This window comes from Mauremys reevesii, linkage group 8 (genome assembly GCF_016161935.1).
Source record: "Mauremys reevesii isolate NIE-2019 linkage group 8, ASM1616193v1, whole genome shotgun sequence".
In the NCBI taxonomy this organism is placed as follows: domain Eukaryota; kingdom Metazoa; phylum Chordata; order Testudines; family Geoemydidae; genus Mauremys; species Mauremys reevesii.
Genome location: NC_052630.1, coordinates 38052094 through 38077234, shown reverse-complemented (window position 1 = coordinate 38077234; position 25141 = coordinate 38052094). Strand labels below are relative to the sequence as shown.

The 25141-nt window shown below is 55.5% G+C and overlaps 1 protein-coding gene across 6 annotated transcripts in view; it reads left to right on the top strand.

Moving 5' to 3' along the window:
• Positions 1-25141, top strand: part of ARAP3 (ArfGAP with RhoGAP domain, ankyrin repeat and PH domain 3) — a 73899-nt gene that overhangs the window by 11564 nt on the left and 37194 nt on the right. For 4 of the 6 annotated variants that reach the window (XM_039483849.1, XM_039483847.1, XM_039483851.1 and 1 more), the window contains exons 1-7: positions 1933-2061; positions 4987-6182; positions 10680-10741; positions 11609-11682; positions 12007-12083; positions 23474-23743; positions 24268-24337. In XM_039483849.1, coding sequence (XP_039339783.1) covers positions 5026-6182; positions 10680-10741; positions 11609-11682; positions 12007-12083; positions 23474-23743; positions 24268-24337 — 1710 coding nt within the window. In that variant the 5' untranslated portion in view covers positions 1933-2061; positions 4987-5025. Of the gene's footprint in view, positions 1-1932; positions 2062-4986; positions 6183-10679; positions 10742-11608; positions 11683-12006; positions 12084-23473; positions 23744-24267; positions 24338-25141 lie in introns of those variants that run through there. The other 2 variants (XM_039483848.1, XM_039483853.1) reach the window with 2 other exon arrangements.

Here is a 25141-nt window from a genome sequence, read left to right as displayed (position 1 = left end):
GCTCACCTCACCCTGTGGCTGGGGTTGGGTAACAGAGCGGCAGTGGTGCAATCCCCAGGCTGCACAAGGCTCTTGCAAGGGGCTGCACTTGAGCAGAGCCGTCTGGACTGTGTGAAAGCAGCTCTGAAGCTGGGCTGGGAGTGCTAGGAGACTCCTATGCCATAGGGGTAAAGGAGAAATCAGGCCCAGCCATTCTCTAGCTGCAACCCCTCCTCCGCCATGAGGGGCAGAGGCGGCACTAGCTAGCTCATCCCCTGCTTCCAATGGAGCCCACACAATGCAAGAGCTCCACCAATAGCATGTAGCTGCTCTGTCAGCACCATCATACCCAAAGCTGAAGCCCCAGGGATCTGGCCAGCTCACGGGATCTCATTCCTCGAGCAGCCATGACCAGTCAGCACCCAGCGAGAGGGAGGCCAGCACACTGCTCGTGTTTGCATGGGGCTCAGCTTGGGGTAGTGTGACATGCACTGCGCAGCAGCAGCAAGTGCCTCGGCCCCAGGCTGAGCTCTCCCATGCCAAGGAGGCAGGAGCCCAGGCTGCACCAAGCTGGCAGGGGCCAGAGCACTGTGCTCAGTAGGACCCTGGCATGAGCTGGAGCTGTCCCTGTGGCCTCTTTCTGTGGGGAAAGCTGCCACCTGGGCTCCCTGGGCTGGCCAGATGGGCGGCTGAGTCACGCCTGTCAGGAGAGCAAGACTCAAAGCCAGGCCTTCCCAAGCTACAGCCTGGGAGGGACCCACTGGTGAGTCTTGGGCTTCAGCGTAAACAATGGTTCCACTTCCACCTGTAACTGGCCCTCCCAGCACTGCGTCTGCTCTGGCTCCCTCCTGCTGCCTGGGGTTCCCGGGATCCCCTCCAGCAGCCCTCAGACTCCCCTACCCCACCAGCTCAGATCGACGGCCCTTCTAGCCCAGTAACTCTCCCCTCACGCACCAGACCACGGTCCTGCTGAGTCCGGTATCCTCATCCCACAGCAGCTTATACTGAAGGCTTCAGAGATCGACTGCCAGACACAGGGCAAGAAACAGGCTGAGAAGGAGAGGGAAGGGCCAGGGCAAAGGGGCAGGCCATGGACAGAGTGGGAGGCAGGGGCAGATCGGCAGATCCAATGTCGGGGACAGGGCAGTGACAGATGGAGGGGCAGAGGCTGGTGGATATGAGAGGAAAAGCAGGGGCAGGGTCAGTGCCTGGGCAGCGGGGTGGAAGAGAGGTGCTGGAACAATGGCAGGGGATGATGGATGGGAGGGGAAGAGTAGGGGCAATGCCGGGGGGGGTGTCAAAGTGCAGTGGCAGGGGGCAGTGCCCAGGGAAGGAGGGGGCAGGGGCAATGCGAGGAGGGCAGAGGTGGAGATGGGCTGGTGGATGGGAGAGGAAGGGCAGGGGATGGGGCAGCAAAGAGAATGGAATGGAAGCGCAGGGACAGGGAGGGAGGGGGGCAGGCGCAGTGCCAGAGGAAGGAAGGAAAGGAGCAGTGCTCAGGAGGGGAGGGGAGTGGAAGGGCAGGGACAATGTGGGAAGGGTAGGGGCACGGGCAAGGGCAGGGGCTGGTGAATGGGAGAGGAAGGACAGAGGCAGGGGGCAGTGCCAGGGAGGGAGGAGGCAGTGCTGCAGGGAGGACAGGTCAGGGGCAATGCGGGGGGGGGCAGTGCCCAGGGAGGGAGGGAGTAGGAGCAATGCAGGGGGACACGGGATAGTGGTCAGGGAGCGGAGGACAGGGCAGTGCCCGGAGAGGGAGGGGGAGGGACAATGCAGGGGAGGGCAGGGGTAGTGTCCAGGCGGGGGGGGGGCAGGGGCAATGTGAGGAGGGGCAGGGGGCAGTGCCGTGGGATGGGGCAGGGGCAGTGCGGGGCGGGGACAAGGGTACAGCGGCCGGTGGATGGCGAGGAAGTGCCTGCGAGGGGAGGGGCCGGACGGCCGGGGGAGGGCGCTGGGTCCCGTCCTGCTGTCGAGCCCCAGCCGCAGTTCCTCTGAGCCCGGCGAGCGACGCAGAGCCCTGTGCCCGAGGAGCGGCCCGGGCTGGCGGCCGCGCTGGGTTCAGCGGACGGCGCTGCAGGGAGAGAGGTGAGGGGCTCCGGGGACGGGACAGGGCGCGGCAGCGGCTCTGCCAGGCAGGACTGGCCGCGCGGAGGGGCCGGCGGGGTTGGGCCGGGCCGGCTCCCCCTTGGGGCTCGGCTGTGACAGCGCGAAGGGGGAGGCCATTCTCGGACTCGACATCGCTCGGCTCCAGAGTTAACAGCCGGGAGCGGTGACTGGCGCGGTTCGCTCCCCGTCTGGGCTTCTGTGGGCTCGGGCAGCCGGGCCAGGGGCGGGGGGTTCTGTTCTCCCGGGCTATAGGAAACATTCTCTTTCTGTTGGACAGTTGGCAGGGGCAGTCAGCTTCCAGTCCCGTCCCTCCACCCCCCGCCCCTCCCAGCCAGTGCCGCCTGGTACCAGGGATCTGAGAGCCTGCCAGTCAATGCCCCCTGGTACCGGGGGGGGTGGGTGAGAAATCCTCCCCCAGTCTATGCATCCTGGGCCTGGTACTGGGGAGTTGCGAACCACCACCACCCCTCGCCCCTTCCTCAACAGTCAATGCCTCCTGGCGTCTCGTACCAGGGAGCTGAGAAATCCCCACACCAGCCAATGCCCCCTGGTTCTGGGGAGCTGAGAAACCCCCACTCCCTCGCCAGCCAATGCCCTCTGTTGCCTGGTACCGGGGAGATGAGAACCCCTTCCTGCCAGCCAATGCCTCCTGGCGCCTGGTACCGGGGGGCCTGAGAATCCCCTCCCACTAGTCAAAGCCCCCTGGTGCCTGAGAATCCCCCCCCACCAGCCAATGCCCCCTGGCATCTCGTACCGGGGGGCTGATAATCCCCCCCTCGCTAGCCAATGTCCCCAGCACCTCGTACCTGGGGGCTGAGAATCCCCCCCACCAGCCAATGCCCCCTGGTACTGGGGGGCTGAGAAAGCCCCCGACCTGCCAGCCAATACTCCCTGGCACCTGGTATGGCGGGGAGGGGGCTTCCTACAGGTAAATGTTTCTTTCCTAGCCTCCATGGCTGCTTGGCTGGATCACCGTTGCCCTGCACAGTCTCTGCCTAGTTGTTTGGGGCCCTCCTGTGCTGACAGAGGAGAGAGGGATTGTTTTGGTAGGAAGGTGCGATTATAAAGCCACAGCCACAGGCAGGCTTGAGACCCTGCTTTGCTATTGCCCTATCTCAGCGGACTAGGTTTCTAGTAGAAATGGGCCTGCCAGAGAAGGTCCGGATGGTTGAATGCCAGCACAACCTGGATCCTGGCAAATGTTCCCACTGATGTAGAAGCCTGCTCTAGCCTGGGCACCTTTCCAAAACTGAATGGCATTAAAAACATTCATGGCATTTAGTGTAGGTCCTACACGTAAACAACTGTCCTTCCTGCTATGAGGGGGAGAGCGCTCCTGGTTAATTGGCATACCAGGCTTTTTAGCTAATTGGTTCTGGACAAATTAATGTATCCTCTGTTCTTACCATATCTGCACATGCACAAACACATCTGCACAACAGCACCCACACTGAAACAGTGCCACACAGGCACGCGTGCATGGCTACACGTTGCTTCGGACACCAACAGACTCTCTCAGCCTCACACATCACACGCTCGCAGACACACCAGCACACACTTGTGCACAGATGCACACCTACTCGTTCCCAGTGCTGCACATTCCCTGTGCAGGGCTGACAGGGCTCCTGCAGGGAGGCGGGAGGGGGCTGCGTGGGAGAATGTGAGTGGCAGGAAGGAAGGAAGTCTGCCCTGAACAATAGGGGGAAATGGAGGAACTGGAAACCCTGCTGGTGGCCATGGAGTCAGCGCAGCTGGTTTGGTGCAGAGCAGTGTGATTCATGGGAAAATGACCTCACAGCAGCCGCACCGTGCTGCAGACAGGGCTCCTGAGTTCTGTCCTGGGACCTGGGATAGAGGCAGCTCTGCTGGCAGCCCTGAGCTGGGAGCAGAGGAGAGCTGGTGTTATTATGGTTTGTGTTACGGAAGCCCCAAGCAGGATCAAGGCCCTGTCATGCTGGGTGCTGCACAGACACACAGGGAGAGACAACCCCTGCCTTGCAGAGTCCCAAGGTATCTGAGAGAGGCCTTATCCGAAGGGAGAGGGGCTGCCCCTCCAAGCTGCGTGGGCAATCTCCCCAGGCAGTGTGGGGAGCACAGCTGGAAGCCTGTCTGGCCTGGAATGCATGTGGCTGGGGGCTGTGTCCCAGATGCTGTCTCTCTGGACTTGTCTGTGAGTCATGCTGACCTCTCCCATGCCCTTCCTACTGTCCTGGAGATTCTGATGCTGTTCTTCCAGTAGCAGAGCAGAGCCCTCCCCGAGCCGGCCAGCATCACAGAACCCTCTCTAGGGAGAGGGCCAGCTGCACTATGGGTATCTGTGTTCCCCAGCACCTCTCCACCAGGGATGGGTTGAGATTCTAGACACAGCAAATGGCCCAATATCCTCCCTACCAGCAAAGCACAAATCCCAGACAGAGCTATGTGCTGGCTCCTCTGCCCAACTTGCCTCAGGAGGGGCTGGCAGGCATGGAGTCAGTGATGCCCATGGACAGGGCTTGCTTTTGTCTGGCCAGGGACAACCCGTGTCTGATTTAGTCAGCTCTGTCTCGGGAGCCAGAGGCCTGTGTGTGCGTGAGACCCTCACAGGCTGGGGTTGTGACCTCTCAGATGAAACGGGGGTCAGGGTTTGAAGGCTTGGGGCAGGGTTTGGGCAATTGATGCTCTGGCCCTTGCCCAGAGCGCTCACACCCTCTGGCAGTGCATGAACCCACTGACTGCCCGTGGCAGGATCTAACAGAGCTGGGAGCAGAGCAGTTAGAGCTCAGAGGGGAGTCCTAGCAAAGCGCTGGAGTGGGCATGGATCCTACAGGCTCTCCCAAGCATTGGGCCTGCTGGCTATTCTGTGGCACTGCCATCTCTTCCTGTCTCCTCAATGATACTGCAACCTCTCTTCTCTTTCCTCAGATGATGGCCTGACAGTCCCCTGGTGGGAGTCCACAGGCTATGTTCTCCCTGTGCGATGCCGACTCTGACATCGCTGATTGGCTGGCCACCATCCATCTGGAGAGATACCAGGAAACCTTTAAGCAGCATGGGTACCAAGTGGCCAGAGATGCTGTCTCCCTAGGCAACGAGGACCTGCAGCGGATTGGCATCACTGCCACAGGGCACCGCAAAAGGATCCTGAGTCTGGTGCAGCAGACGCAGCTGTTGGTGCAAGACAAAGGCAGGCCCATGGCAGGAGATGCCTGTGCCAAGCCTGGCACATGTACAGAGCGCCTGGATGTGCCCAAAGTGTGCCAAGCAGGCAAGGAGAACAATGGGACAAGTACTGCTAATGGAGCCCCAGTAGCAGCCATTGATGGGCTTGGGAACCACCAGTGCTCGGCTAGCCCCAGCCAAAACCCACCTCTAGAGATGGAGCCTGCTCCACCCGTTGCCAAGCCGGTACCCAAGCCCAGGACGTTCTTCCAACGCCCTAGCCCAGCAGCAAGGCCAGAGCAGGGCCCGGTGCCCACGCCGCTGGCACGGACATCAGTGCCAACACGCAAACCTGGCTGTGAGGGGCCTTCTGCTGCTTTCATTGTACACGAGGGGTTTGTGCCAGGGGAAAGCTCCATGGATCTTGGGCGCTTGGAGTTCACCCTGGAGCAGCAGGCCAGCTCAGGAGAGAGAGGCTCAGCGGGCCCCCAGGCACTCCAGCCTGCGGGGAAGGAGAGTGCTCTGGAGCCTACGCCAGCGCCCCGGGCTGGGTTGGCTGAAGTGGGTTTGGATGATGTGGAGATCCAGGCTGGGTGTGGAAAATCCTCTCCTTCCATCCCCGGCGTCGCTCCACGCCTCAGCCATGGGATCCAGCCAGCTGATTGCAGCCCCGCGAGCCCAGGGGTGAACTACTCGCTGTGCAGCTTCCCACTGTCTGCTCCAACCAGCACTGCTGCCAGTGCGCAGAGAGAGCCCTCACCAGCCCCGAGCGCCCCCTCCCAGCCAGCCGCTGCATGGGGCAGGATGGAGATGGTTTCCAATATCATTTATGAGGGACTTGAGCCCCCTTCACAACCAGCTGGGTGTTCAGGGGATAAGGAGCCTGCAAGGAACCGACCTACCCCACGGTCACTGGATTCAGCCACACAGCAAGGGACCACACCAGCAGAGAAGCCTGAGTAAGTGTGAGCCTGCTCCTAGCACCACAGTCTGCCTCCTGCCTGGGAGCAGGAGGAGGGGCAAAGCTCAGGCAGGTCAGGGCAGGCCGAACCCCTGCTGTGCCCCTCATGTCTCCTGGAGACATTGCTTAGGTCTCCTCCGAGGTCCAGCAGTGCAGCCATCTGGCCTAAATGACAGCCCCAGGCCCCATTTCAGGCCTCTGGAGGCGGGGGGGGGGGCATACGTGGACCCTAACAAAGCCCCTTTCACGGCACTCCTCTGTGCTGAAGTCAGAAATGAGGAGAGCCCTGCAGCAAGGCGCACAGCACGGATGGGCCAGGCCAGGATCTCTCAGGGCTGGGGCACAGGCCAGTGCTGGGTCCTGAGCGTGGGTTACGCCCTGAGGACGGGATTTGCTGGGCCTTGTGGTCCTCTAGGCAGAAGGGGACTTGCTGAGGTCACTTTGGGGCTGGCTCAGGAGCAGTGGAGGTGCCTGTGGCTAATGGGCAGCATTGCTGTTGTTCCAGGATCCAGTTACTAGAGTTTAAAAGAGGAAGGAACTGTGCCTGCAGGTCACAGCGCAGGGCCCCTCCTGGGGTGGGCTCAGGGCCCTGGCTGGGTCACAGCACAGGGGGCTGAGCCAGGCTGGGGAAGGCTCAGGGCCTATGGCCGGGTCACAGGGCAGGGGGCTGGGGAGGGCTCAGGGCCTATGGCCGGGTCACAGGGCAGGGGGCTGGGGAGGGCTTAGGGCCCAGTGGCTGGGTGACAGCGCAGGGGGCCGGGCCGGGCTGGGGTGGGCTCAGGGTCCTGTGGCCAGGTCACAGTGCAGGGGGCCAAGCTGGGGAGGGCTCAGGGCCTATGGCCGGGACACAGTGCAGGGGGCCGGGTCAGGCCAGGCTAGGGAGGGCTCAGGGGCCCATGGCCTTGTCACAGTGCAGGGGCCGGGCTGGGGAGGGCTCAGGGCCCAGTGGCTGGGTGACAGCGCAGGGGGCCGGGCCGGGCTGGGGTGGGCTCAGGGTCCTGTGGCCAGGTCATAGTGCAGGGGGCCAAGCTGGGGAGGGCTCAGGGCCCATGGCCGGGACACAGTGCAGGGGGCCGGGTCAGGCCAGGCTAGGGAGGGCTCAGGGTCCCATGATCAGGTCACAGTGCAGGGGGCCTGGCTGGGGAGGGCTCAGGGCCCATTGGCTGGGTCACAGCGCAGGGGGCCGGGCCGGGCTAGGGTGGGCTCAGGGTCCTGTGGCCAGGTCACAGTGCAGGGGGCCAAGCTGGGAGGGCTCAGGGCCGACACAGTGCAGGGGGGGCCAGGCTAGGGAGGGCTCAGGGGCCCATGGCCTTGTCACAGTGCAGGGGCCAGCCTGGGGAGGGCTCAGGGCCCAGTGGCTGGGTGACAGTGCAGGGGGCCGGGCCGGGCTGGGGTGGGCTCAGGGTCCTGTGGCCAGGTCACAGTGCAGGGGACTTGGGAGGGCTCAGGGTCCTGTGGCCAGGTCACAGTGCAGGGGGCCAAGCTGGGGAGGGCTCAGGGCCCATGGCTGGGACACAGTGCAGGGGGCCAGGTCAGGCCAGGCTAGGGAGGGCTCAGGGCCCATGGCCTTGTCACAGTGCAGGGGCCAGCCTGGGGAGGGCTCAGGGCCCAGTGGCTGGGTGACAGCGCAGGGGGCCGGGCAGGCCAAGCTAGGGAGGGCTCAGGGGCCCATGGCCTTGTCACAGTGCAGGGGCCGGGCTGGGGAGGGCTCAGGGCCCAGTGGCTGGGTGACAGCGCAGGGGGCCGGGCCGGGCTGGGGTGGGCTCAGGGTCCTGTGGCCAGGTCACAGTGCAGGGGACTGGGGAGGGCTCAGGGTCCTGTGGCCAGGTCACAGTGCAGGGGGCCAAGCTGGGGAGGGCTCAGGGCCCATGGCCGGGACACAGTGCAGGGGGCCGGGTCAGGCCAGGCTAGGGAGGGCTCAGGGGCCCATGGCCTTGTCACAGTGCAGGGGCCGGGCTGGGGAGGGCTCAGGGCCCAGTGGCTGGGTGACAGCGCAGGGGGCCGGGCCGGGCTGGGGTGGGCTCAGGGTCCTGTGGCCAGGTCACAGTGCAGGGGACTGGGGAGGGCTCAGGGTCCTGTGGCTAGGTCACAATGCAGGGGGCCAAGCTGGGGAGGGCTCAGGGCCTATGGCCGGGACACAGTGCAGGGGGCCAGGTCAGGCCAGGCTAGGGAGGGCTCAGGGGCCCATGGCCTTGTCACAGTGCAGGGGCCGGGCTGGGGAGGGCTCAGGGCCCAGTGGCTGGGTGACAGCGCAGGGGGCCGGGCCGGGCTGGGGAGGGCTCAGGGTCCCATGGTCAGGTCACAGTGCAGGGGGCCTGGCTGGGGAGGGCTCAGGGCCCAGTGGCTGGGTCACAGCGCAGAGGGCCGGGCCGGGCTGGGGTGGGCTCAGGGTCCCATGGTCAGGTCACAGTGCAGGGGACTGGGGAGGGCTCAGGGCCCCGTGGCCAGGTCACAGTGCAGGAGGCTGGGGAGGGCTCAGGCCATGGGACCAGGTCACAGTGCAGGGGCTGTGGCGGGATGGGTCATCTCTAGGGCTCTACCAAATTTGCGGCCATGAAAAACTCATCACAGCCCATGAAATTTGATCTTGTGTGTACTTTTACCCTATACTATACAGTTTTCACGGGGGAGACCAGCGTTTCTCAAACTGGGGGTCCTGACCCAAAAGGGAGTTGCAGGGGGGTCACAAGGTTATTTTATGGGGGTTGTGGTATTGCCACCCTTACTTCTGCACTGCTGCCTTCAGAGCTGGTTGGCTGGAGAGTGGCGGCTGCTGACTGAGGGCCCACCGCTGCAGGTAGCAGCACAGAAGTAAAGGTGATCATGAATTTTACCAAAATGGACCATGAATTTGGTAAGGCTCTAGTCATCTCCCTCGTTCCTTGCTCCCTGCCCGGTTTCCTCCTCGCTCACTTGGGAACGCAGGCTCTGCTTCCTGCCATAACTGAGATGGAGCTTGCTCCCTGGGAATAGCAGTGTAGCTGCAGTGGAATAGTGGGCCAGCTGCCTGGGTCCAGTCCCGCCCAGGACCCTGGGTGCATACTCTGGTGGCTCGCCCATGCTGCTGCCCGTGCTGCCATGGCCACATGGCTATTGTCTAGCTAGATCGCAGCTAGTTGGGGGATGCCTTCACCTACTGTCCTGACGCAGTATGCACACGCCATCCGGCCAGGGGTGGGCCGCTCCCTGGTTTATTCTGCTTGCTGGTTCCTGCCCTAGGCTCTGGCATTGACCTGGCAGAAGCGGGTCCCAGAGAGCTGAGTGGTGACAGGTGTGGGAGCCAACAGTACCCCTGGCAGCAGGCACACTGCCTGGGGTTGAGGGGGAGCCCAGGGCTCATCTACAGGGAGCCTGCCCATGCCTCACTGTGCCATGGAGAGTGGACAGTGCTGGGCTGGGCAGGGTGGGGCAGGCAGCACCAGGCTGCTGCATTAGAAGGCCTGGCTGATGATTTAGAGCTGGTAGCCAATAGCCAGGTGGCCAGGGCAGACCCGGCTGGGGAGGAAATCTGAAGTGTCAGTGCCAGGCCTGGGACGTGGACAGTAGTAATGGCCTGAACCCATTGGAGACCTAGGAAAGTAAAGCTGGGGGCAGGAGGGGGGCTGTCTGGACAGGCCGAGGCCCTGCTCTCCAGACACCCCTCATTGCACTCCAGGATTGATGGGAAATCTGGGGGAAAGAAGCCTTCAAACCCTCGCCCCTGTCACAGGCTCCCCAGTAGTGGCACTGGGGAGGGGAGCAGCTCCCCCCACCCCGGTCACAGGTTCCCCCATGGCAGCACTGGGGAGGGGAGCACCCCCTCCAGTCACAGGTTCCCCCATGGCGGCACGGGGGAGGGGAGCACCCCCTCCAGTCACAGGCTCCCCTATGGCGGCACTGGGGAGGGGAGCACCCCCTCCAGTCACAGGCTCCCCCATGGCGGTACGGGGGAGGGGAGCACCCCCTCCAGTCACAGGCTCCCCCATGGCGGTACGGGGGAGGGGAGCACCCCCTCCAGTCACAGGCTCCCCTATGGTGGCACTGGGGAGGGGAGCACCCCCTCCAGTCACAGGTTCCCCCATGGCGGTACGGGGGAGGGGAGCACGCCCTCCAGTCACAGGCTCCCCAGTGGCGGCACTGGGGAGGGGAGCAGCTCTTCTCCCATGGCAGGTAGCCCCTCCACCACCAGCCTGGCCTGTGCAATCAGAGGCTGGGGGAAGACAGTGGGTGCAAATGCCAGCCCTTCTTCCAAGGGCCTTGCCCAGCCATGAGGTCAGAGCCCTCCCCACACCCTGGGAGATTTCCCTGTAGACATTGACTGTGACTCTGTACCAGGCTCAGCAGCTCCCTCCCTCCAGCCTAGTACTGGGCCTTCCTCTGCCCCATGCTGCTTGCTGCCCACTGTCTGGGCAGTGCACCCCGGGCAGGGTTGCCCTGAGCGCAGGCCCCACCTAAGGGGGTGCCAGGTGGTGACCCTGCTGCCTGAGGCTCTGACATGTTTCCTCTGCTCTCCTAGCTCTCCCAGATGGCCCAGCCTGGACTTGCCCCCCATCCCACAGAGACCTGCCAGCTGTCTAGGTGAGAGCTGGGGGCTGCAGTGCTCTACGTGCACAGCCTGTCTGCATGAAGGTCCCTGTGTCGCTTCTTTCCAGGGATGTGGGTGGTGCAAGGGCGTGAATAGAGCGGGGGGGGTGGGCCCTTGCGGGGAGCATTATTAGAGTAGGAGGGGATTGAGGCCCATACAGGGATGGCGGGTGGGGCATTGCTGGAGTGGGGGTGGGCAGTAGAGGAATGGGGTAGGGAGGGGCTGGGCCCATACAGGAATGGGACTGCATTGCTAGAGCAGGGGTTTGGAACTCATATGGGGGCTGGAGCACTGCTAAGGGCAGGTGGGCGTTGGGGCCCATGGGAGGGCATGGCTAGAATGGGAGGAGTTGAGGCCCATATGAGGTTGGGGATGGGGCATTGCTAGAGTTGGGGTTTGGTGCCCATACAGGGATGGGGGTGAGGGCACTGCTAGAGCAAGGGGAGGTTGGGGCATCTATGTCTTTCTATGGCTTTGGAAGCTGCCAGGCCCCCAGAACCCACCCAGTGGTGTCTGCTCCCATGGTGGCCGCTGTCCCCTCTGGAGGGTGACTCCTGGGTTCTCTGCCTAGCAAGGAGCTTGTCCCCAGACACATGCTTGGACTGCCCCTCAGTGCTGGGCCGTGCTCCTGGCTAGGGTGGGGGCACCTGTTCCAGTGAGAGCTACTGGCGTCAGGGATGTCCCTGGGGGTGAACGGCGCGCCCTGCGTCCCACACCAGGCCCTCCTGCCTCCCACAGCAGTGCCCTTGTGCTAAGGGATAGAGTTACCCACCACATCCCCTTTAGGCCCGCAACCCCCCAGCTCCAACAGAGTGCTGGCTGGCAGCTCACTGCCTTTCCTGCTGTGTCTGTGCCCACAGAGCCTGCCGAGGAGCCCATCAGTCCCTACTGTGAGGCCGTGTTTGGACGTGGGCTCCCTGCCCGGGAGCAGAAGGTGAGGGCCCGGTGTGCAGGCTGGAGGGCGGGGATGTTTGGGCCCTGCTCCTGCCTTGAGTCTTGATGAAATAGGAGCGAGGCCATGCCCCGGCTTCCGCTCCCTCTGGCCACACCTTGCAGCAGTGTGTGCTGGACCATGGGCCTTGGCTGCTCAGCGGAGTGCAGGCCCTGGCAGAGCCAGGTGAGGGGGTGGTGGTAGGCCCTGGCTCCTGGGCACTGGCTGGTGCAGGGGAAGGCAGTCCAAGGAGGCCTGAGGTTGAGGAGTGGGTGGCCTGGGCAGACAGAGCCATGGAGCAGAGCTCTCACCAGGGTCTCCTTTCAGAGCACTGGGACCCCCGCTGTGCCAGGCTGTGAAGCAGTGCCAGAGCAGTTCCCAGAGCTGGAGAGAGAAAGGCCCAGGTAAGCACCTCTGTCCATAGCCCCTGGCCCCTAACCTGCTCCAGGGAGCCTCTCTGCTCTCAGGAAGTAGGAAAAGCAGGTTAGATGGTAGTTTCCAGGCTTTGGGGAGAGGTGTCTGCTGCTGGGGCAATAGAGGGCAAGGAAAGCCAGGGTCAGTCTGGTTTGACTGAGGGAGCTGCTCCTTCCATGTGTGGTGAGAACCTGGCTGCAAGCCCATGGAGGAGCAGATGGGGATGCCAGGGTGGGCGAGGCTGGCACCTTGGTGCTTGTTGTATGTCCCTTGCAGCTGGATGCGTGCCTTCTCTCGCCTTTAGCTGGGATGAGACAGTCATGCCATTCCAGGGACCAGCAGCCCCTGGCATGTAGGGGCAGACCAGCACTCCTGGCAAGGCATGGCACAGAGGTTAGCGGCATCACATGCTCACAGAGGGTTCTGCAGGGAAGCTGTTCCCTGACTGGCCAGATGCTCCAGGGATTGCTGTCTTCAGCGCACTCCTCCCCAGCTTCATGCTGGCTTGCAGATGGCCTGTTCCAGGGTGACACTAGCTGCAAGGGGCTGGGGCCGAATGTAGAGGCAGAGGCATCAATCGCAACTCCAGAGTAGGGCTGAAATTTGCACTTGAAGTCCTGATTCAGGCTCTTATGTATAAAATGCAGAGGATTTAATCTTCTCAAAATGACATCACGCTCTCTGAGCACAGCATGGGCATGTCACAGATCCACAGGGTCGGGGCTACACCCCCAGCTGTGCAACAGTGTCTAGGAGGAACCTCTCTGTGTGCCAGACCCCCAGGGGGGTCTCACTCTTCCTCCAGGGTCAGCCACGTGGCTTCACCGCCTCCTCAGACTGGACCTCTGGGGCTCCAGCCCCCCTGCTGCACCCTGTGAGCTCTGCTCAGAGTCCAACTGAGATGACCCCTATGGAGACCAGTCCTCTCTGCAGAGATCAATGCACCTCGCCCGCATTGGCAGTGACACTCACCCAGCGCTGTGGAGACAGTCGGGTTTTTTCATTAACTGGCACACAGCACAGAAAGACCTTAGGGTAGCACAGAGAACTGAAGGTTAAAGCAGAGTCTATTCTGGTCTTCCCAGAGCCCAGCCAAGCTGTAGGGAACCCCTTAGTTAAAGCTTGGTCTGTCCCTTTGTCTGATCTCCTTCCTCAGATGCCAGTTGAGAGCCCTGACTCCTTCCAGCAGCCTGCTCTTATTCCCTATCTCTCCAGTCTTGTGATCCCGACTTGGAGGATTCTTGTGCATATTCCCTAAGGAGAGGCGTGGAAATCCATCTCCCGTGGGGTTGTTAGGTGCCAATGTCCTCATGATTGGATTTGCCACTGCCTTCTCAGCTGCTCCCTTCATATGGAGACTAAAGCCCAGACAGTAGGTGACACCCACACATGTATGTGCTAGCCTGCCCTGAGAGCAAACAGTCCCCTTCCACTCATTTGGTAACAGTGCAGCACACAGGGGAAAACTGAGGCACAAACAGGGCTCATAAAAATATCCTCACTTGGTCACAGCACATAAATCTGTTAATTAGTTTAGGAATAACACTAATTCTGCAAACGACCATGTAGTTAATACTCACTGCAACCTTGGGCATCAGCTACGCTGGAATGCTTTTTATTTATTTTTATTTTTTTAGTAAGTTTAATGCTTATTTTCCCTCATTGTTCTTCAGAACAGAGAGTTTCTCCTTCAGCAGAAACTGTAACTGCCCTGTAACACCATGCAAAATCCGTACCATTATGATTAAAACATTTCAGTCTTTGGGACCCAGATTAGATTAAAATGATTCTTACGGACATTAGATTTTTTTCATTTTTCCCCCTCATGGGTATCACGGTTGCTTGCTACCAGCTCTTATTTCCCCTCAGCTCTTCTGTCGGAGGATCACACCATTGTTTGTTAACGAGATCAAGGCAATGCTGCTTTCTGTAGAATTTACTTAGCCAACTGCATCTTCCCATTCAGAAACCCACCTCTCTCCCTCGGCCCATCAGAAAGTCTCAGGAATTTAAATTAGTCCTCTCCCCCACCAGGTAGATCCCAGCAGAATTTAAAGGGACACTATCCAATACTTATTTTTAAATTGATATCCAATACTTATTTTTAAATTGACATTCCATTACTTCTGGTATCCCCTTAATATGGCAAAAGAAAATGGCTTTTCCCATTGATTTGTCTCGCAAACACCAGTTCGTTGTCCTGCCTTGCTAACAGAGCTGAAGCCAAGTCATTGCGGGTAGTGATCAATCTATCGGGGATCGATTTATTGTGTCTAGTGTAGACACGATAAAATCGATCCCCGATCGCTCTGCCGTCGACTCCGGAACTCCACCGTGGCGAGAGGCAAAAGCGGAGTCAATGGGGGAGTGGCAGCGGTCAACTCGCCGCCGTCTGCATGGCCAGGTAAATTGATCTGAGATATGCCGATTTCAGCTATGCTGTTCGCGTAGCTGAAGTTGTGTATCTTAGGTTGACACACACCCCCCAAAGCGTAGACCTAGCCTAAATCTCTGCAGCGAGAGACCCAAGACCCAGACACCTAGAACTTGGTGAATGTCCATTTCCAGCGTCACAGTTTGTGGCCCAGGCCAGCCCAAGATCTGTGCCCCATTTTGGTTTCATTTACATCCTCTTTGTGCTAGTCTCTGCACAGAGGTGAATTTCTCCCTCTCTGTGCTAGTGCTGTGAGGGAAGCCACCATGAATAGGCTCAGTATTTGGAGCAGAGTTATTTCGATACTCCTTGATGCTGAATGGCATGGGGAGACTCGGTGCCTAGTATTGACTCTGTCCGTGTCCTTGAAGCTGAGTGATTATACTTTAAAACAGAAAGAGAGAGGAATGTGCTTGGTACATGTGGTATCAAAGAGCCTTGGTGACATAAACAATAATAAGAAGAGCAAAGCTGAGATGATTTGTCATGGCCTCCAGTCATCAGAGTCATCTTGTCTTATGTTCTTTACATGGAGGAGATGACTACATACACAGTCACAAATACACTGCTACTTCGATATAACACCACCCGATATAATACGAATTTGGATATAAGGCGGTAAAGCAGTGCTTGGGGCGGGGCAGGGTTGCTCACTCCAGTGGATCAAAGCAAGTTCAATATAACACAGTTTCACCTATAACGCGATAAGATTTTTTGGCTCCCAAGGACAGCGTTATATCGAGGTCGAGGTGTATGTGTGTGGTAATGGACCAGCTAGTACTGGATAGCATCAAAGGCTGCATGTCATCATCTCCCTGTAGCCAGCCATTAACTAATGAAGGCTCTCCTACAGCTCAAGAATTAGGGGCCTGTGCCTTTGGAATGGAAGGATCTAAGTTGAAGATCTGCTGCCCTCATTTAGTGCGAGGTGCACACAGTGTGTAACAGTGAGAATCCCTGAGTCCTAGGGAGTTACTTCTGCATGAGCATGGTTTAGCTGATCAGTGGGCACCAGGGTCTCACTAGCAGATTAGCATTTTCATTTCCCCTGGAGGTGCCTTGCTCATGTGCTTGCTGGAATAGAATTTTTGCAGCTAAGAAATGCTTTAAATGCTTCAGAAAAGACTAGGAAGACTCACTCCTTTGGAAGTGAGATTGTAGGATGGCTCCCAAGAGCCATGGATGAGGGAGCTGGGCTCTGTCAGATGGCTGAAGTTTCCTTTGAGAGAGTCAATGCACAGCTATCCAGGAGACTCTGGACCACATCTAAGAACATAAGAATGGCCATGGAGAGTCAAACCAATTGTCCATCTAGCCCAGTGTCCTGTCTTTTGACAGTGGCCAATGCCAGGTACCCCAGAGGGAATGAATAGAACAGGCAATCAGCTAGTGATCCATCCCCTGCCACTCACTCCCAGCTTCTGGCAATCAGAGGCTTAGGGACACCCAGAGCATGGGATTGTGTCCCTGACCATCTTAGCTAATAGCCATTGATGGACCCTGTCCTCCATGAACCTATCTAATTATTTTTGAACCCTGTTATAGTTTTGGTCTTCACAACATCCCCGGCAATGAGTTCCACAGGTTGACTGTACATTGTACTCTACCCAGCCTGTACCTGGCTTTGGTCAGAATGAGGTTAGCACTTCCAGACTGATGTAACTCAAGTCCAGTTGCCTATGGCCCCTGCGGGCCACTCAGGCACTCAGAATCGCAGGGGCGTTGGGACTCTCCAAGACATTCCTCCTGCCCGAGGGTTCAGGGGTGGGAGTGACCCAGGAGCCACTAGTGAAAGTCTGCAGCCCCAGTGATTCCTCTGAACTGGGGTGACTTTTAGGGGCAGAGCTGCCAGCTCCTGGGCTGCTTTATGTCACCAGGGCAGTGCTCGACATTTTGTGGTTGCCTAGTGTGGCATCGTCTGTGCTTTGTAATAAAAGTCCCATGTCCTCATGTAGCTTGTGTGTCTGGGAAAAAGCTTCTTGACATTCAGCCTAGGTTTTCCATTAATTTATTATTTAGACACAAAAACTCATTGAAACCAGTTAATGCTGCTAAGGAACAGTAATGCAAAATTCAAACTTTCTCACAACCCCAAAGAAATGCAACGTAAAGGCATGCATATGGACCCACAGACACACATACGCAAACGCCCTGCCTTCTCACACAAATGCACCCACAGACATTTACAACACTTCTCGAGCAAATCAGCCCGACTCAGCTACATCCAGACAACCTCCGCTTAGTCCAGTGTTCCTGTGCGGTATATTAACTGATTACCACAGTTGTGCAGTACCAACTGTGCATGAGGCGCTTTAAAGACAAATAAGGCATCAGGAGAACTTACAGTCTAACTGATAACACTCCAGAGAGCTGTGGGACAGGATGTCACATGAAGCTGGGTGATAGAATGGTCAGATTTAGCAGATGATCTCCCCTCCCCCCCTGCACCCCACACACACACTTCACTTGAGGTTGATGGAGGGTGTCGTGTTCTTCTCTACCAAAGCTGTAGTGGCTACAGACCTTACTTGTGCACACCAGCTGTAAAAGCAGCCAAGAATCCTGTGGCATCTTATAGACTAACAGATGTTTTGCAGCATGAGCTTTCGTGGGTGAATACCCACTTTGTCGGATGCAAGTAGTGGAAATTTCCAGGGGCAGGTATATATATGCAAGCAAGAAGCAAGCTAGAGATAACGAGGTTAGTTCAGGCAACAAAGAATCCTGTGGCACCTTATAGACTAACAGACGTTCTGCAGCATGAGCTTTCGTGGGTGAATACCCACTTCTTCAGATGCAAGAGGTTAGTTCAATCAGGGAGGATGAGGCCCTGTTCTAGCAGTTGAGGTGTGAAAACCAAGGGAGAAGAAACTGGTTCTGTAGTTGGCAAGCCATTCACAGTCTTTGTTTAATCCTGAGCTGATGGTGTCAAATTTGCAGATGAACTGAAGCTCAGCAGTTTCTCTTTGAAGTCTGGTCCTGAAGTTTTTTTGCTGCAGGATGGCCACCTTAAGATCTGCTATTGTGTGGTCAGGGAGGTTGAAGTGTTCTCCTACAGGTTTTTGTATATTGCCATTCCTAATATCTGACACCAGCTGTGTTCATCATAAGATACTGTAATGCTTTCCCAGATCTGACGAAGGTTAGTTTAAATATGGTATTTTACACACTGTCACCTACAGGCTGAACAGTATAATACAGCTTAGCGTTCCATCACATCACCCCCTTTAAATTCTGTATTGCACCATTTACAATATTTATGCTGTCTTTGAAGTTCAGTAAGGATTTGTCTGTTAAGTGTCTCTGAATTGTGCTGGTTTTCTAATTACAATACCCGAACATGTAACAACTTGGTCAGCTGGCTGTCCATTAGTTGCAATGGCTAGCTATGCTCAGTATGGAATCCTTGAGACACCTTCTTGTTCTGCATTTGTCATTTGTAGAGTTTGCTCTGTTGATTGTTCTTTTTGAAGAACAAATTGTATATTTCAATGGTTTCTGCTGAATTCTCCACTTTTGGTCTCGGTCACACATGATCTGGTGCTGAATTCTTTTCCTTCACAACAGCAGGAATTGTCCATTCATTTTCTTCATCCAGTTTGACATGAGCATGGTCACCAGGTTCTGGACTTGGCAGTTTGCTAAGTGAACAACATCTGTTGTAATAGTGCTCCTAAGCTCTTTTAGCCTTTTTATCCGATTTGGCTATTCTCTTCATATCTGGCCATTCAGAGATAGAACTACTGTTCCAACTTTGGAAAAGAATCTGAGTTGTCTTCCCATCAGGAGTTGTGCCAGACTATATCCAGTAATGTTACCCGAAATTGGGCCAGCTAGTAAGGTTAGGGAGGACTAATGACCCACCAGAGTTTGGCAGAAAGCAGCACATTTATTATAATGATAGCTAAGCTCAAAAGAAGGGGAGGGGGGGTCATACTCACACTCGCATACTCACACTCCCAGGACAGGCACGGCATTGGAGATGTCAGGATCCTTCAGAGTAAGTGTCCACAGTGCAGTGATGGATGATGTGATGAAGGTAAGTCTTCCCGAGGCACAACGGAATGCAAAGCGGCGAACCACTGACCAGGCGGTCTGGGCAAAGGTCCTTTGCAGGAGGTACAATCTTGTGAGTGCACTGCTGAGCACATGGCCCCTTCCCCTTTTAAGGACCTGCTCCTCGTGGCCTGCGACTAGAGATGACTTGGCTGCGTCTGTTTGGTCACACTCCACCTCGGACAGTGTCCATGCATTGGGTGTGTGATCACTGCCTAATCAGAGTTCCAGACACCTTGTCTACCTGGAAGCTCTTCTGATCTTCCAGCTGTTCAAGCAGCCCATTCATCCCACAAGTATTCCAGGAGGGAGGGGGAGGGGGAAAGCCACTTCACAGGTATTCAAAGAGGGAGATGAGACAAAAGGGTGGGGGAAAGTGTAGCAGACCTTTTGAGCATACAAGTTATACATAGCATACAGATCATTGTTGCTCCTACAACAAGTAGCTGCTATTGGCATTGATCTGTTACTTAGAAGAGCAAGGAATGGTTCTTCCTGCTGTAGGATTTTTTTGCCTGTCTCTACAGCTATCTCAGCCTCTCCATTCAATTTGGGGAGTGTGGACTGCCTATAATATGATCAATCTTGTATTTCATTTGGCAGTGAATTGTGGTCCATTGTCCATCAGTAGTTGTTGTGGAATATGGAAGTGAGCAAAAGCGCACTTCAGTTTCTCGATAACACTTCAACATGTTATGTCTTTCAAGTACATTATTTCTATAAACCTGGAAAAATAGTTCATGATGACCAGGAAATGATGTCCTCTGAATTTGCTTAAATCTGCAGCTAGTCTCTTCCAAGAAGTCTCTGGTACAGGTGTTTGTATGCTATATGGTTCAGAATTGTCTCTTAAGTTGATTTGTACTGGGTCTCCTTTCAAAAGTACAAAATCAAGTACTCTGTTGAGTTTTTCCTTTCTCACTAGGCACAACATGGCTGCTGTGCTGTGGCTGAGAAGGCTGTTGGTCTTTGATCATGTACTCTGAAAGCAAAGCTTTTGTCTTTGTAAGTGGTTTCTGTGGTGAACTGGTCCACGCAGTTTAGAATCCCTTCAGGGTTAGTCAGAGTTGTCAGGTAACTTTAACTCTGGGAAGGGTTGAAGGTGACTATAGGTCCCATCTGCGATAATGCTGATGCCAGCTCCGAGTCAATTTTAATGTCCAATTGTCTTGCTGTGAGTATTCAATTTCACTCTCCATGCAGGCTCTTTGTAATTACACTGATAGATCCCAGAAACAAATGGCTCTTTGCTGTAATATCAGTCAATGCCTTGACTGTTTTGGTGCAGGAAACAGCTGCAAAATGTCCATATTTCATGCATTTATTATACTGCACACCTCTGGCTGGACATGCATCATCTCTTAGGAGATGACTTTTTCCACACTTTGTGCATGTAGGCTGGAATTTGTCCCTTTTAGCCCTGGAGTTCTCTCTCCTTGCCTCAGGGGTTTTAGGAGAATTACTTTTAACAGCCAAGTGTCTATCTACAGTTTCTAAGCTAGTTGCAGGTTGTGACTTTGGGCACCTGGATGGGCCACACTGAGAATGCTACACTCAGAGCAGATTGGAAGGAATAGAGTTTATTCTATAATTAGATTCACCAAGCCAGTAACAAAACAGCTTCTGTAGCACCACATTGATCAACAAGTAGCCAGGTACAGTCCCCTTTAAGCATTCCAGCCCTTGACTTCCAACTAGACAGCAAAGTCTAATATAGAGAGGGGTTATTGAAAACCTGGTACACCATATGTGAGGTTCACCAATCCCAAAGGACCGGACATTATCTCCAGGTCAGTTGGAGTCTCAGATCTTACCCAATAATCCTGCTGATACCACTCCTTTAATAACTAAAAACTACAGGTTTAATAATAGAAAGGGGAAATAAAGAGGAGAGTTACAATGGTTAAAGTCCATAGGCCAATTTCACAGCAGAGATGGTGAGGTGAAGCTGCTGATTTGTAAAAATCTTTCCGGAATCAATTTAAGGGGTATAGTCCAATAGGAAGTCCAGGTGTAGAGTCTGTTCAAGTCTTTCCAAGTATTTTCCAGGTTATTCCAAATCATTATTTGGAAGATCTCCATCTTATGACTTTTCCTATTCAAAGTTTAAGCAGACTAGAGCTGGCAGGATAAGGCCTGGGGTGTTCTTTTAAAGCCCTCTAGCAAGCTGGCAAGCCTCTTGTCACATCAGGACCTGCCCCTGAGGAAGAGGCAGTGCAGATTGTCTGTGGAGCGTTGCTTTGACGCTAATCTTCTATTTCCTCTGCAGACACAGATAAACTAGTTGCATTCATTCACATCAGGCAATTAGCTAATATTTCATTACAGCATAGTGAGTTCAAGACAATGTAAATGATGTTAGTTTCCTACAGTATCTTACATCTGTGATTTTACGATTAACTGAACCAGCCTTATGCATAATAGAAGGCAATTAAGACATGAAAAGGAATTAGCATCTACAAGCTAATCTGGTTACATGGTTAAACTTCTAACAAGATATCATTGAATATCAGGCTTGGAAGGGACCTCAGGAGGTCATCTAGTCCAACCCCCAATTTAAAGCAGGACCAATCCCCAGGCAGTTTTTTGCCCCAGATCCGTAAATGTCCCTCTCAAGGATTGAGTTTACAATCCTGAGTTTAGCAGGCCAATGCACAAACCACTGAGGTATCCTTAGGGCAGGGGTAGGCAACCTATGGCACATGTGCCAAAGGCGGCACGCGAGCTGATTTTCAGTGGCACTCACATGCCCAGGTCCTGGCCACTGGTCCGGGGGGCTCTGCATTTTAATTTAATTTTAAATGAAGCTTCTTAAACATTTTAAAAACCTTATTTATTTTACATACAACAATAGTTTAGTTATATATTATAGACTTAAAGAGACTTTTTAAAAACATTAAAATGTATTACTGGCATGCAAAACCTTAAATTAGAGTGAATAAATGAAGACTCGGCACACCACTTCTGAAAGGTTGCTGCTCCCTGCCCTATGTCCCGATTTTATAGGGACAGTCCCAATTTTGGGGTCTTTTTCTTGTATAGGGTCCTATTATCCCCCACCCCCTGTCCCAATTTTTCACACTTGCTGTCTGGTCACCCTAGCTATCCCTCCCCCACAAAGACAGCTAAACACAGACAAATACACTTAGCATCTACTCTTTGATTCACTAACAATACAGGCAAACACGTTAAAGATTCTAGTCTACTAAATGTGGCTTTGCTAACTATCTACAAGGAATGCTCTGTTTACTATTGCAAGACCCTTTTGATATGCCCTTAAGGATTTGCTTATAGGTCCCCTAGCTTGCTGATTGTTAATCCTTCACTGGCTCAGCTTTACACAGGTTTTTCAAGTTTCTCTAGGTTTTGCTTTTTCATCATTTCAGACTGTTTTGCTATCTGTATAGCGGTGGCTAGGGTTAAATCTCTCTTCATTTGTAGCTGCTGTGAAAGGTTTATATCTGTTAACCCAAGACCAACCTCTCTCTGATATTTTCATGTTTTGCATTCCCAAAATCAGTTTTCAGGCAATTAATTCAGAGTTCTTATAAAACATTCAACATTTCCCCCTGGTTCTTGAATTCTCTGGTGAATACATGCTCTTTCATAAGTCGTTTTTCTCTGCAGTCTAAAGTATGCATCAAACATAGCCAGAACCCTTTCATAGTCTTCTTTATGACTGTCTTCAGTAAAGTCAGAGGATTGAAAGATTCATTCTGCTTGCCTTCTCATAGCATAAATTAAAGAAGATACCTGTATATCTCCAGTTTCTTTGTGCAGTTTGGGAGCAATGTGAAATCTTGCAAAATATTGCTTCTGGTCTGTCCAATCTGAAGGTTTATTAAAGCTGAAGTTCTCTGGGTCATGTTGATGAGACCCTGCAACCTTTGTTGCTGCTCCTTTTGTCTGCAACCTCTGTTGCTGTTTTCCTTCGGTTTCTGTTCTTAGTTTACTCCTGACACCATGTCATGTTCTTCTGTACCACATATGGGTTGACTGCAGTTTCGCATTCTATTACAGAGGATTTACAGGCCTTCTAGAAGAAATGGAGGGAGCTGAAGTAAGAGGATTAAAAATGACAGACCAAGACAAGTGGGTGCCCCATGGAAGAAGGGTGGGTGCCAAAGCTAGAGAAAGGAAAACAAGCAGAGACAAGATCAGAGTAGGCAACAGCAGCAACATCTCCTGGCCCTAGTTGCTATCCTGTGTGCCATGCTACAGTCCCCTCTCTCACACAGTTGGGGTTTGTGGGGCGGGAGGGGGGCGATGCCATGGTTTGAGGGACAGAAGGGGGGGTGATGGAGTTTGAGGAGTGGAGGGAAGGTCAGTGCCAGGGTTTGTGGGGTGGGAGGGGAGGGGTTGGTGCCGGGGTTTGAGGGGCGGGGGTGGAGTGCTGAAGTTTGAGGAGCTGGGGGGGGGGGTCGGTGCGGGGGTTTGTGGGACATGAGTGGGTTGGTGCTGGGGTTTGCGTGGCAGAAGGGGGGATTGGTGCCAGGGTGTGAGGGGAAGAAGAGGGGTTAGACCCCACTGGCAGCCCAAGGATGCTGCTTTCTGTGAGCAATTCCAGAGCATATGTTTAGGGGGTGCTCTGCACCCATGTTGGGGTCCCACATGGCTCCTTGTCGTTTAAGGTTTGTGGGAGCCAGCTGGGGGCTGTGGGGCACTACGTGTGGCAGTGACACACAGCATCACATCTCCACTCCCGGACCCCACAGGTGCAACCTAAACATCTCATCCGGTGCCCTGTGGAGCATGGGCTGGGGCTGAGCATTGGCTCTGTGGGGAGGAGTGGGGCAGGGCTAGGTCTGAGGCTGTGTCTGTGCTGCCTGGAGGCTGCTGGACCCCAGCTGCCCCTCATCCAGAAAGCAGCAGGCCGTGTTCCACCCGCAGGACCAGCAGCGAGTGCAGCAGCGAGGGAACAGCCGAGGAGCACGAGAGCCGGGCCCAGCGGATCGACTGGATCCTCCAGAACGACACGAAGGACTATGCCATGGTGGAGGCTCCCCAGGCTGAGGGCTCCCAGTTCAGCCTCCCGTCTCACCTCTACTCAGACGAGGTCCTGGATGACTTGACCATCTCCCCATACGCCAGCTACACCTTGCTGTCCGAGCGTCCTCCCACCATGCTCAGCGGCTGGCTGGACAAGCTCTCCCCGCAGGGGTAAGTGCCCAGCCCCAGGGAGGTTTTGTGAGTGCCCGTCGGGGGGCCTTGGTGAGTGATGAGCAGGTCCCCACCCTGTGCCTGGATAAGGCCATGTGCAGCTCTGGTTGGAGATGGGTTTGGGATCCACACTGGCTTTTCCCAGGCTCCACTCCTGGAGTTACTGTCTGCCCAGGGGAGGCTGGTTTGCTCCATGGCAGGCACTGGTGCCTCTTGGCATGTGAAAACACTGGGTGCTGCCATGCTGGGTGAGGCTGCCAGCTGCAACTAGGCCTACAACTGCTGGGAGCCTTGCCATGTGTGTCATGCCTGCCTAGACCTTCTGGGCCAGTCGGGTTGCTGGGATGGTGCAGCAGGACTTCTGGGCAGGGGAGTCTGAGCCATGGAGCCCTGCTCTCACCTCCTGCAGGAGTGCCCTCCCCTTGTTTCTGCAGTGGGCTCTAGCTGGTCTGAGGGTGTCTCTTGGGCCAGGGCTCTGCCAGGGTCTGACCCCAGCAGCCTCCCCTCCTCTGCCCTCCCACCAGGAATTACGTTTTCCAGAGACGCTTTGTCAGATTTGATGGGAAAAACCTCATGTACTTCCACAGCGAGAAGGTAAGTCTGCATGGACCTCAGCCCAGCTGCACAGCGGGCAGTGTGCTACCAGGGCCCAGTCAGGGGATGGGCTGGCAGGACAGAGAGAGGGGTGGGGCTGGGATGGAAGGCAGGGTTAGGAGAAGGGGAGAGGGGCAGCGTTGGGGGCAGTGCTTAATTTGTGCGGGGGCTGAGCCCCAGCACCTCTAGACTTGGCAGTTAATAGCTCTGGCACCTCCATACCATGCCACCCTTAATTCTGTCCTGAGCTGGGCACCCAGTCAGCAGCCGCCACTCTCTGGCCTCACAGATGGTGCTTAATCTGTGCAGGGCCTGAGCTCCAGCACCTCTTTCATTATAAATTAAGACCTGGTTAAGGGATGGGGTGGATTTACCGGATGAGATTGATGGGGGAGAGGAAAGAGTTAGAGGATGGGGTGGGATTAGTGTATGAGGTTGAAGGAGAGGGGGAAGAGTGAGGGAAGGGGATGAATTTGATGAGGAGGGGGGAGGGCTTGGGTTGGGAGATGGGATGGGATTAGGGGATGAAGTTGATGAAGAGGGGGAAGGGCTGGGGTAGAGATGGGGTGAGGTTAATGGGGAAAGGGGAAGGGTTAGGGGTGGGAGTGGGGTGTCCCAGTTTGTTTAACAGGAGCAGGGGCACCCCCTTGAGCCCTGATGCATAGCAGTTTCCATTTTCTTTCTGCCCCTGTATTCCCTGCTGCAGTGCCCTCTGCCCCTCCCCCTTCGGGCTGTGACCAGGCTGGGGGATGAGGGAAACTGGTTCTGCCCTGTGAGTCCGCGGGAAGGTGGGGCAGGGGAATG